The sequence below is a fragment of the Fukomys damarensis genome, unplaced genomic scaffold, assembly GCF_012274545.1.
Source record: "Fukomys damarensis isolate Sample0158 unplaced genomic scaffold, DMR_v1.0_HiC HiC_scaffold_38, whole genome shotgun sequence".
NCBI lineage: Eukaryota > Metazoa > Chordata > Mammalia > Rodentia > Bathyergidae > Fukomys > Fukomys damarensis.
In genome coordinates this window covers 16,536,383-16,550,341 of record NW_022900950.1, presented here as the reverse complement: position 1 = coordinate 16,550,341, position 13,959 = coordinate 16,536,383, and the positions used below count along the sequence as shown (strand labels likewise).

Here is a 13,959-nt window from a genome sequence, read left to right as displayed (position 1 = left end):
CCAGATGACCTTGCTGTTTAAGTCGCATGCTAGTTTTTGTTTTGTTTTGCTTCCAACCAGCTAGTGCATAGAGACGTAGCAAACACTCTGGACAAGTTGTTGCGACATTTTCGGAGTGAAAATGTGCTGAAGGGAAGACCAGAGTGAATCCTAACTGGGAATAAAGGAATCTAGCTCCTAATCTTAATTGGGCCTCAATTCCCTCATCTGTAAAGTGACATCACAGAACTACAAGACCGGTGGAAGGGGCTAGTAAGGTATGAGAAAAGCTTCTGGACCAATCTCAAGTGTGTGAAATGTGTACCAAATTGTGTCTGAGTGTGTGGTTTCATTGAAGGATGTCTGCACCCTCAAAAACCATTATGAATCAAGCTTTTTTCAAATGCTAAAATTTGTCAGCATTAATTTCTAAAACTTGAAGTGTTGTCATTTGTCTGGTCAGGACAGTGAAATTTTAGTATTTTCAAATGTGTTCTGAGTAATAAAAATCAAGAGCGGATAAGTCCTTTTCAGAACTAATCCCTGAATAATTATTTTAAAATTCAATCCAGGCATTGACTATAACGTAACTAATTTAACCCCCAAAATCAGAATTCTTTATGAATTCTGAAATGTTTTAATTTTTTTTTTTTTTTTTTTGATACTGGGGATTGAACTTGGGTCTTTGTGCTTGCAAGGCAGGCCACCAAACCACTGAGCTAAACCCCGGCCCTGAAATGTTTTAGATTTTCAAAAGGTAGAGTTTATAATTAAAGGAGTAGACTGATGATCTTAAGTCTCAAGTGTGTGTGCATACAAACCTAGACTTACTTTGATATATCTAGATATACTTTGTCTTCAAAACTAACAAAATGACCAGAACTTTTTTTTTCTTATAAATTTGTGGTTTGAAGTGGTCAGTTATAGGTAATACATGTATTGTTTTGTTTTGTGGTACAAGGGATTGAACCCAGGGACTTACTATTAAGTTTTATCCCTGTTGTTGTTATTTTTGTTTTTGAGATAGGGTTTCCTTAAGTGACTAAGTTGCCCATACTAGGTTTGAACTTGTGATCCTCCTGTCCTAGCCTTCCAGACTGCTGGGATTAAAACTGTGCAATGCATACATTCTTAAGGAAATCTGAAATGGCTTTGAAGTATAAATTGCTTTAAAATCATTAAACTATCCATTTCTTTTTGGAAAATGATCTACAGATGATTTTTTACGTCAAGAATTGGAGATTTGTATTCTGGTTAGAATTCTGGAGTCTAAACAATGCCATTACTTAGCTATTTTGTCTATGAGAAATTCTTAATTTATTAATCTGTATTTCTGGTGTTTAATTTCCCTTTTGCCCTTGAAAAGTAAAGATAGTGAACTAAATGTCCTTGAAGACTCCTTCCTCAATGTATGCGACTGTATTTGTGATTGTAAATGACCTGTATAAGCATATCGCTTTCCTGGAGCTTAACGTAGCAGACAAAGTTGTCCTTTCCTTTTTGCTAGTTTCTATTTCTTTTGTCAATTAATAACAAGTTTTTCTTCCTTGTTCCTATTTACCTTAATGCTCCTAAAATCTAAGCACATCAGCAAATATGAGAACTTAGTTATAATAGATTTTCCTTTTTTGTGAATAATACTGGTTTCAAAAATGTGTATTTCATTTTCCTGTAGTTATTAAAAAGGCAAATTTCACTAGGACCATGAAAGAATTCTCAGATTTATCCAGACTATTTATAAACCACCATCACAGCTGGCTGAAAAGTGAAGGCTTGATTAAATTGACTTGGCCTGGTTCCCAGGGTTTTCTGGGCATTAAGCAATATCTGAGAGTTAAGTCCATCACCTTGAGAAGCAGTAATGACTCTCTGATTCATTATAGTCTCATCTAACACATTTCTCTATAAACTAATACATATGCATATCATATAACAAAGTTAATTGTCCTTCTAAGTCACCACGCTTATAATTTAAGATTAAAGTCTCTCCTAAGGTGGTTGCTTACATGACCATCGGGTATGTTTTCTTTATCTTTAAAACATTCTTTTGGATGTCATTCCTGCACAGATGTGGTCAATTTCATTTGAATATCTTAATACTGAGGAGTTGGAAGACATGCTCTAAGGGGGATAGTTTCCCCCCAATGTGAACAGAGCATATTTTCTAAGGATCACTTACACTGCTTTAGTGGGAGCAATTCTGAACTCCATGGGAATGCCACTCATGAACACTCTTATCTTAAAGGTAGTGGCACCACACAGGGGGTAATGTAGAGATAAACAAATTACCCAGTCCCCACTTGTATTCACAGAATTTTGTAATTTATAGTCATAGAATTCCTCCAAAAGAGAACAACTGATGACTGAAGGCATCTAACAATGTCGTCTTACCAAATCTATTACTTCTTGAGTTTATAGATGGGAAAAGGAGCTGTTTAGAAGGAATACATTTTTCCAAAGATATATTATTTTAAGTGATTGGAATTTCCAGACATTTCTGAATCATGGTCCAGTGATCTCATGACATCTCATAATCTATGTTAAACTCCTTAACACTACCCTTTCTGTAGTTTCTGATCATTTCAGTTATCTCTTACCTAAATTGCATTTTGCACCAAAATTACTTTTAAAAATTCATAAAAATTTTAAGAGCTGCAGACCAGTGCTAGTAGAAGACAGTAGCTCTTACTTATTACTAAAGTCCTGAATGGTATTTGCTAAGTTGCTTCTGCTGGAGGTTAAAATACTTATTTTTCTAGTATTCTAGCAGATGGAAATACTTGAAATATCTTAACTTTGTACTTAAATTCTTAAAATGTGTTATAGTTCAGGTTCTTAAGGATGATTTGACAACCATTTGGCTTGTCCTCCTCTTTTAAATCAATACTATTATAGCTCTCTCAACTCTCACTGCTGCTGGGTCCTATTTAATGCCAAAATATACACATCAGTAATTGTTTCTAATACCATAGTAACTACAGAGACATAGCAGTTCCTTGTAACTATTAAAAAAGGTCGATTTTGGTGCCAAATTACATAAAAGGTACAGTTTTAGGGACAGATTAGAAATTAAATACACCAAGGTAGCTGCTTGGGAAAATGAACAGTATATAATCTAATTTCTTTAATTTTATGTACATGAATATAATGCACGTCAACTTTGTACATGAGATACATATAGTATTTAAACATTTTACTCAACAAATAAGAATTTACAACAGCAATATAACTGACTAGAGGGATGTCCACTTATTAATACTTAGATTAGATCTGTACTTTAGCAGGAAAAGAATTTAATAGTTTACAATCATAGATACAAGGACATTTAAAACAAGACTTTATAAAATAATTTATATATAACCTAGCATCTATAGAAAGGAATGTTTTGCATTTGTGGATGTGTGCAATGAATGGCATAGTTTAAATTTTTAGGTAATAAAATAATTTAGAAGCAGTTCATGCAGTGGTCAAAGCAAGGGATGGCATTTCCTTCAAGATGTCCTCTATCTTTGACATCAACAGCATCAGACACACACTAGGTACCACAGGGGCACACTAGAACAAGTTTCCTCCAAGTTTTATAAACATCAATATATACATGCTGATACCCTTCCTTTCATAGCTCACAACTTGTACAGGTCACAACTTCTCTCAGCTGTGGGAGTGGTCAGTCTAAAGGTAAAGGGATTTAAAATCCTTCCTGGAGTTCTATGTTATATATCTCTACACCAGGTGACTAACAGAACTTCCTTGTTTTCACAATTTTACTCTGATACTTCACTGAGTGTCCCCCATGTCCTATGACATAAACATCCAACAGGTAAGATTTTCCGGGCTGGAGAGCTTTAATGGTTTCTGTAGTCACTGCTTTCTGCAGGTTCTGGCTGTGAAAATATTTACAGAGGACCTTTTCAGATTTCTTCCTTGTATCTGGCCCAAGGCATTGGTTTTGCTCTCTTTTTTTCTGGTCTTCGTTGTAGTTATCATCTACTTCTTTTTTGTAGATGCAGAACTTGTTCCTCTCCTGGGTGCCCAGCCAGGCCACTGTGGCTGAAGAACAGGTTCGGAGTTTGTCGAAGGCTTTGATTCTCGTATCTTCAGGAAGAGAGGGAAATGACTGCTTACTAGGCCTGGTGGTGGCTAGAATTTTCAATATAGATGCTCCTTTCTTGTTTCCTTTCAGTCGAATGAGATACTTTGCTTTAGGTTTTCCTCTCAGCTGAAACTGCCGAATGCCTTCCACGTTCTGAGACAGAAGAAGTTTCCCGTCTCTTCTCACTTGGATTTGGATGGCATCCAGGCAAGAGTGAATAAAGATGGTTACTTTTTGGTGAGAAGATACCGGAGCAAACCGTAGAAACTTTGCTCCCTTTCTTTTAACAAATACATCTGTCACTTTCCCATCTTTGAGCTCCACAGTCTTCTGTTTTGCTTCTTCCTTGGTCCTGGCAAAGGTACCCACATAAGCAGTGCTCGTGTTGCTGTTGGTGTTGACTATGAAGATGTCAAAATAGTACTGTGTGTCGGGTTTCAGATCAGAAACGGTGAAGATGTTCTTGTTTCCTATGCATATCTGCTGAATGTCAACCTTGGGCCTTGAGTAGACATGGCGCCCCAGTTTTGGAGAAGGCTTTGCCAGGTAGCTGCGTTCTTTACCCAGATTATCTGAAGGAAATCCAAAATGGGCAAAGTCAAAGGGGCTGAAATCTAGACCAGGTTTTGGGGCCATCATGAAAGCATCATCTGCACTCAGCTTTGCATCCACTGCACAGAGACTTTTAAAGTTGTGTTCTCTGTTGATAACCACACAGTACTGGACGGGTTGTTTCAGCAAAGAGGCTGTGGGGCTCGGTTTCCAGGCCAAAGTGACCGTGGTGCGTCCCAGGGAAATCACATCTACTCTGGGGTCATATGGTAATTCAGGATATGGCTGATCTGACTCTGGAGTAGTGGTGGCATATACTTTGAAATGTGTGTCTTTCTCTGTTGAAAGAAGTTCCAGTTGATATAAGCCAGATGGAGAGCTAGAAGAGATGAAATACTCCACATCATTGCCTTTGTAGGAGAACAGCTCTGTGCCTTCCTCATTAATGATCTGTTGCTTCTGCTGTTCAAGAGGTTCAGAGTCACCTGGAAGGAACAAGAGAAGTGCAGGCTGGGTGTCATTAGTGGCTTGCAACCTCTGAGTTTATATTATTTTTTCTCCATTCTAAAGATAATATATGTTCATAATAAGAAACTGAGATATACGCAAAAATAACAAGATAAAAGTCATTCATTAATTCATTATCCTGAGACAGTGCTTTATTACAACTTCTATTTATTTCTGTTCAGCCTTTTCCCTTACATATTATTGTGCAGTTGGTATTATTTTACTCATTTTTCTCCATAACTTAATAACATTTATTATCATGCATATATATCATATATATATCATATATCATGCATATATATGCATATATATCTGGATTTTGAATCACAATTTTTCATTTAATAATACTGTTGATTTTTTTACCAATATAAATAATGCCCTTATGTATGCAGATGTTTTTCTGAATTTAAATTATTTCTTCAAAACAGAATCCAATTAGTGGAATTTTTAGATCAAATGGTAAACTTGGTAGAGATTGTTAATCCTGACTGCCAATCTGCTTACGGAAAGAATCCCAGTTTGTCTTTTGATGGTCGGCCATGACACTACTGTTAGCAGGACTGGACAATATTACTGACATACAGAATATAAAACACTAGCAAGAGTAACTAAGATTCAATATCCAGAATGTGTATCTGGGAATAATACAGAGGAGGTAAAGGAACCAAATTAATTTTTCCATCTTTTACTACTGTTAATATTGGATATCACATAGATGTCAATGTGTAGATAAGTTTCCAGAAGCTGATGAAGGACTGGGGAACCAGAGTGGGAACAAACTTTTCCAGTTGATCACAGCAGGCTGAAAGTGAGGTATATAGGATTGTACGTCCCTGAACTATGGGGTGAACACAATCATCACAGGACTGGTACTCTAAGAGTTCATTTTCTTTATCTAAGTCTCCTCACTACCTACAGCCATTTCCAGTATTTGCTAAGTGTGATGTTTGCTCTGTATTGCAAGTCATAGCTTGCTGCATGCTTTATACAACACCAATTGTCCAGGCTTCACCTGTAAGCTATGATGCCCTTAAAAGGATCAGCATCGTTCCAGGCCCCATGTACACGCCTCTTCTCATTTCACTTGTGTCTTACTATTTGTTTTCCATTATGTGCATCTACTTTAAATTCCTAACCCACTCCTCCTTCTGACTTTCTCTTCTTGGGCTTTGCTGCTAAAGGTCTCTCTGCTCCTGTTTGATTATTTCCCAGAGGTTCTTAAATTTGGCTGCATATTTCAATCGTTTGTGGGAAGATTTTTAAAATTCCAGTGTCCAAGCCACACCTCATAGCAATTAAATCAGAACTTTTGTGGGAAAAAGCCAGGCTTCAATAGTTTTGAAATCCTTGGAATGTTCAGACAAGATGGCAAATGACCATCATAGAGGCCAAACCTCTGGCCTTCTCCCTAATCCTTTATACTCCTGCCACCTCTCCTAACCTTTTGTTTCACTACCAGTGTTATTGTTCTCCCCATCTCCATCTCAATTTCCGCTTCATCTGTGCATCCCTGCGGGTTTTTCTTACTTGAAAAGAGCCGTATATTTTCTAACCATCCATGCAGCTGTCCAAGGCCAGATCTGTCCGGCTGCTTACCTGAGCCTTCCCCACTGGCCTCCTCAGGCAACTCCTGGAGACTCAGCTTCCACTCCAAAGGTGCATCGCAGGGAGTCACTGTGACTGACAATGGGGTATTGTCTTCTTCAACCACAAAGAAATATCTGTAGGAAAGTGCACCAATTCAGGCCACGGTCATTCTATCATTAGCAATTAAGATTTACTGGAAAAACTGTTTGGTTTTCATATTTATTTCTTTAACCAAATAAAATCAGCTACTTTGCACAAGATACAATACACCTTTAACTGTGGAAGTCCAATAGTCCCAAGGTTCTGCAACCAGATTTAGCATTAACAAGTAAGGTATAAATAGTAAAAAGACTTGAACCGAAAGGATTTGGGGTGAAAAATCATTCCATACATTTGCCTAAGTATTATTTAACATAGGCCCTGCCATTGCAAAGTGAGCCAAAATCAAGAAGAATGTCTGGGTATGCTGCCTTACAGTCATTGTGTTTTCTATAAATTTGGTGATGTTTGTATATTACTCTCGAGTTGTCCACTATTTCAAAAGGTAATTTTCATAGCAACGTAGTTCTGAAATGTATATTGATTTCTGGCATGATAACATAGTCTTCACATTATCACATTAATGATTTTTACTCATATTTACTATTCCATATCCTTTGATTCTCATTTTTCCGCTTATCCCTGCCCTCCCTTCACCCCCTCCTCCCCTCCCCATCTACAAACACTTTATTTCCATTTTTTCAGTTTCTCATATTTTTTTCCTCTCCCTTATTACCTTTCCCCCACCCTTCCCACTTTCCCTACACCTTTAGCCCTTTACTTCCTATTTCACATTATTAATTATCTCATTAGGATCCTGTGTACTATTATAGTTTTTCACACCAAAGAAACTATTTGGTATTTCAGTTAAAGAAATCTCTGTATGAACATTAAAAATAGGGAATCCTAAAATAAAACTAAAAAGGAAAGTAAAAGAGAAAAGGCAATGATGTAACATTAAAAATAATCCTTAATTCTGGAGATGAAAATGGTCCCTGAACATATTTAAATTGCTTCTTGCTCTTATAGTCTTATCTTATTTTTTTTCATTATTTAGAGAATACTTTATTAGTTTCTGTAATCACACCCATGTAGATATGACCTTACATATTTAGTACGATGCATTACCCCTGTACGCATGGAAAAAAAAGTAAAAATAAAAATTAAAAAATTAACATTTCTAGAACAATATGGCTGTCCATTTCTGTACAATGCCAACTCAACTCAGTAAGTTGGGATGACTTTCCAAAGTTGACAGCACCGTTAAAGTTTCCCAAAATTCAATATATATATACATCGATAGCAGCAACAGCTTTTCTAGGTTCTGCAGTCATCTGAACAAAATTATAGACATTTATTTAGCACATTCCATTAAAAAAAAACAAAACAAAGAAAAGAATAATATCCAGAAAACAGCAAAGTTCTGTTGCTGTTGTTGTACCTGGCACCATTTTTTTGTTATTAGCATCTTAATCGTCTGGAAAGAGAACATTCTAGAGTAATATCATTAAATGAAGCTCTGATAAATCACAGTCCCTACTATGTATCATAAAGCAGGTACAAGATATTTTACATTCATAGAAGTATGATACAGTACCGTCCTACATCAATAATACTAGAATCAGTTTTGGTTTGAAATTTACTTTGTCTGCAAATAAGATTGCTACCCCTGTTTTTTTCTGGGCTCCTGTCACATGGAGAATTGTTTTCTATCTTTTCACTTTCAGTCTATGGGCTTCTTTTTGCACTAGGTGTGTTTCTTGTATACAACATATTGTTGGATTTTGCTTCTTATTCCATTTTGCCAGTCTATTTTTCTTGATTGGTGAGTTGAGGCCATTGATATTGCTGGTTATAACTGGTATGTACTGACTTGTTATTGGCCTTTTGTTGACTCTTTTTACTTTTTCACCTTCTCCTTTTAATTTCTTGCCTTGCCTATTCCTCAGACTTTTTAATGATGCCTCAAAACAGTTTTAAGGAAAATAAAAATATTGTTGAACTATACAGATGTGGTGTATTCTTACTCCAAGTAACTGAGATGATTTCACACAATTATCTTTTAAAGCCCATACTCGTGCAAGCAGCAGCCAGTGGTGTCAGTGCTTGGAGCCCAGAGTTCTGCTCTGATTCTGTGGCAAAGAAAAGCAGGTTTGACATCCTATACACTTATAAGTGGGGTCTCTTGCCTCCCCTTTTCTACCTCCACCTCTAACTGCTTTCCAAACTGACCCCTCTCCTCCTCTGCTGATTCCCTCTAACCCCCAACCTCTAAGCTCTGTAGTTAACTTCAGGTCTGATCATGGGCGTCTCTCTTCTGCCTGCCTTTATTTTCTGTGTGACCCCTCCCCAAACTCATAGATTTACAACTTCTATGTTAAATCTCAGATTTAAATCATCAACCTGGACTCTTGCCTTCTTTCAGATACAGCCACCTTCTCACCATCTTCGCTAAGAATTAACGGAATTTCAAACTTAAGATGTCTAATCCAAATTTCTGATTATCTCCCCCAAATCAGCTTTTCCTGCAGCCCCTCCCTTCTCAGTAAATAACTGCTCCAACATTCTGGTTATTCAGGACAAATATTTTGGAGTCATTCTTCACTTTCTCCCTGCCCCATTCCATATGGAACAGATCAGAAGACACTTGTTTTATCCACTTTTAAAATATATTAAAACCTATCACTTTGTTCTAACTTAGCTGTTTGCACCTGCCTGATCCAAGCCTCCCTTCTTTCTTGACTGAAGCTTGCAAAGTTCCCTGGACTGATCTCCCTGGCTCCACTAGTAGCCCCTTTGTGAACCCCTCCCCATTTGGGCAGAGTGACCCTTGCATACCTTCCAAATAGCACTCCTTTTTGTTCAAGCCCTCCAGAGTATCTGATTCATTTGGAAGATGGCTCATATTTGCAATCTTTCACAAGTTCCTTCACATATAGCCTCCAACAAAATCTCCAAAGTCTTCTTTTACTTTCTTTCTCCTTCAACCAGTTTCTTACAAACCCCTGCATCACAATCTCTGTGCTTGTTTTTCTTCTACCTGAGAGACTTCTCCTCCAGGAAGTGGCTAGGCTTCCTTCAGCTCATGATTTAAGTGTAATCTTGCCATGATCCACTTTCCCCCTTTTGTTAAATACCACTTTCCTACCATGAAGGTCTTCTTTATCCCATTTTTCTTCACTACACTTGTATACTTATGATATATTTCTTTCATTATTTTTTCCATCTCCCCAAACTAGAATGAAAGCTGTAAGCAGTCAAGACACTGGTTTCATTGGGGCAGACTCAGAGAGTGAAAGACTTCTTCATAAAATATTTGTTGAATGAATTAATGAATTTCTATTTCTTATATATCTACCTCCAAATATTTTACTATTTCCAAATCATTCTTGTGCCAGAACAATCTCTTTAAAAAGTAAATACAGCGTACGATTTCAGCTAAGAGCTCCTTCTCAGCTTTAGATTTTTAGGTCTGAGGGAAAATCCATAATTATTCCTCAGTGGTCTGATCTTACCTATTGCCCCAGTCTCTTGCCAGGTCACTCACTACCCCTTTAGCTCTCTGTACTTCAATCACAGAGGACTTCTCTGGCTTTCCAAATCTCATCGTCAGCCTTTGGGACGTGGAGGTGGTTTGCTCCATCTGAAGTTCACCACTCTGCCCCGACTGATATATATATAAGGGTCATTTTTTCAGAGACGCTTTTATTGACTCACTCTGATCAGGGCCTCATATACTCTCAGAGAGTCCTGCAACTTTAACTTCTGCCTCTTACTACAATATACACCGTGGCTATACATTTGCATGATCTTTTTTATGTCATTTTCCCCAAGGGCCCACCTGGAGCTCATCCATGTCAGTGTATTCCCCGCATTTAGTGCAGATTTCTCCACGTAGCAGGTTCTAGGTAGACATATTTGGGTGCATGAATGACTGAGGTCATAAACTAAAGTCAAGCATCTTAATACCAATCTCATCAGTGTAGCCTGAGGATATGTACATCCGCAATCTCTTTCTGTCTGAAGAGACAGAATGTCTGTGAAACTTTAAGGTTTCCTCCTCACAGCTGATGAACAGAGAGATGGAGGGTTGAGAGTGGGATGGGGAAGACGGATACACTGAAGAGCCCAGAAAAACAAGACAACTACTCGTAAAATAGTAGAAAAGCATCTTGAAATAACTAAATCGGGGAGTTGTTTATTTCAGTTTTGTGTACCTTAACCACCCTTAAAGAGAAGTGTCAGAGGCTTACCTCTTAATTCAGCATGATTTGGAGAGAGCAAAATTTTGTTCCTTTGGCCAGGCTGAATGGGAGATTTTAATCACATAAACACAACTAAGCCTATCTCTACGACAAAGAAAGAGGTACAGTAAAATATTTTATTTGGCTTTATGTAGGTGAAATAGTGTTCAAAACTTCTTATCTGTTCTGGGATTATGTGAGTAGCATATGAAACTGACTCCAAAGTAGAAAATAATGGGCAAGTTCATCTATGACCTTCCCTTTTGAGCAAGTAGGTAGTTTATCTCGAGTAAGCAACTGTGTCTCAGTAATTTAGAGACAGGCCATAGGCAACTGATAGCAAATACAACAATACTTGCATTCCACAAGATAATCCCTGCACATATAATGGAATAGAGAATTCCTATAGGTGTCAGGATGACAAACTTTTTAGAGCCTTTGGTGACACCAAACAGCCAGCTGAAGTACACGTGCCCTAGATTTGCCAACTGCATATAGGCCAGGATTTCCATATTGAAACACTTAACAAGGAAGGACAAATGATAATGTGAATAAACTTAACAATTTGGCAGGCATTTATCATCTACCATGCTCACAGTGCATATGGAAAAACCCAGGAATCAGAGATGACAGGGTTTGATCTGTGTTCAGATACTTACTTTCCAGGGCCAAAAACGGAGGGATAAACATACCACGAGACATTTAGTTCTTGGAATTTATGTATAAACATAAGAACAATTAATGAATGTGTTGTCTTTTTCTGTTCACCACTGCTAAACTGCATCTGAAATTTCATGGCTGGCTGGAATATCAACAATGATTATGTGTGTTTGCCATTGTGTAACCCTCCGACCCCCAACGATGTTTCTACTTGTGGCTGCAGCTTTTAGCTAGGGTAAACATGCACTTCACACAACTGTGGATATGAAGGGCTCCCATAATTATTTTGGGCAAAAAAGCCAAAAAGAAAGACTAAACAAATAAAAGACAAGAAGGAAGAGAGGGAAGTAATATTTTGTAATAGCTCATGATAAACATTGTTTCAAAGCAAAAAGCAAAATGTAATTTTGAACACTATTTTTAGGGCAAAAACATTTAGTTTTTTAAAAAACGGACTGACCCAAGAGGATAAACTGTTTATTTGATTGATTCACTTATATAATATAGAATGCAGTATTTAATGAATGTAGCAAAGAAAGCAATGTGTGATAATGTTTGGGGAAATAAAGGTGATTCCTAAAGAAAAGTTGTTTGATCCAATGTACTCAAAAATTTCAAGGGACAAAACAATACGGAAACAATATGGAAAGCAAACTGTTCAGTGAGGATTCAGTTAGCATTAAAGATTAATTTGCAGTACTGGAACTGCTTCGTATGTCCTTCCCTGTTTGACAGACTGAGCCTTTCTGAAGACCAAGACAGCAAATTCATTTAATGTAACCATCTTTTCACTTCTTGCCTTTATTTGTATGAATGTTAAAGATTAAAATGATTTATATTTCAAGTCAGTTCTTAGTTTAGTGTTTTCTTTCAAACAAATCATTTCACTCAGACACTGATGAAATGATTCCCACATACTACTTCACTTTTGTCAGATAGGGAAACTGAGCACCCAGCTCATCCTGACTGTCCACGTGGTGATAACAATTGGACATTAAGTGCAGAGGTTTACAGCTCCACCTCCCCTTATTACTATTGCTCTAACTCCAAAGATGACCCAAGGAGCTGATATAACTCAGTCTTGGGAAAAGGTATTAAAGATGCAAGACAATTTTATTTCTTGGAATACTAATGTGTCTCTCTCTAGTTAAAAGGAGAAATTGTTTTTGAAATAAAATTATCCAGAGATTAAATATGAAAGGTAGAAAGGGTTAGAGCACTGGAAAGTAACTGTATAAATAACTAGTTTACACCATATGTTGGGTTTTATGCATATGTTATTTATATGATATATTCTAAAAATATTTGGAAATGTGAGACTAAATGCTGATGTTGGAGTTAAGAAAATGAACACAGTCAGTTTTTATCATTGGTTTGATTGTTTAGAATCTGATCATATTTGTTAAGGAAATATTATCCTCATAAAACTTAATGCACATCCTTGAAGAATCATATATATTCAATTAATTTTGTTTCAATCCTATAGAGCTCTTCTTAGAAAAATCCTACTATACTGAAGATGAGGAATAATCATTCCAGAACATAAACAACACATAAAACTGCCTTTTCCACTCAAAAGGAAATCATAATCAATAAGAATCAGTCTCAATTATGATAAAAAGTTGCACTGCCACTTAGCGAAAAGAGGTAGTGCTGCTAAACTAAATTACGTATGAAAAATTACTTTCTTTGAAGAAGGCACCCTTTATGAGCTCAACGATACAGAAAGTATGGCAGGAAGAATACCTTTTTGGTGTATCTCTGAAGAGATAACTGCTAATTTCGGCTCCATCTGGAATGATGGAGGAGTCATGAAAAAATGCCTTGTCTCGGATCTGCATCTGGAAAAGCTCCTCATCACGAGTGGGCAGCTTCTGGGTCCTTGAAGCAAGGGGTAACAGCAGCCACAGCAGACACCAGTGGGGCAGCGCCATCCTGGGACAACAGAAGCAATTGTTTGGGTTATCTGTACAGGCACACACTCAGGCAATTCTGCAACTTCCCAAAGTGTCAATACTGTTTCTGTTGCAACTTAATTTAGAGATGTACAATATGTCTTGAATACATGCACACGAGCTGGGAGGCAAGCAAGGGGTAACAGCAGCCACAGCAGACACCAGTGGGGCAGCGCCATCCTGGGACAACAGAAGCAATTGTTTGGGTTATCTGTACAGGCACACACTCAGGCAATTCTGCAACTTCCCAAAGTGTCAATACTGTTTCTGTTGCAACTTAATTTAGAGATGTACAATATGTCTTGAATACATGCACACGAGCTGGGAGGCAACTTTCCCCCGT

General features: G+C 37.4%; 1 protein-coding gene across 1 annotated transcript; it reads right to left on the bottom strand.

Annotated features, from left to right (window-relative positions):
• Nucleotides 1-1,034: 1,034 nt before the first annotated feature.
• Ndnf (neuron derived neurotrophic factor) lies at nt 1,035-13,595 on the bottom strand. The gene is made up of 3 exons (XM_010610961.2): nt 13,408-13,595; nt 6,728-6,852; nt 1,035-5,109 (listed from the first exon to the last, which is right to left on the bottom strand). Exons 1-3 carry the CDS (start codon nt 13,593-13,595, stop codon nt 3,716-3,718), a joined length of 1,707 nt encoding a protein of 568 aa, XP_010609263.1. The 3' UTR covers nt 1,035-3,715.
• Between the last annotated feature and the right edge of the window lie 364 nt (nt 13,596-13,959).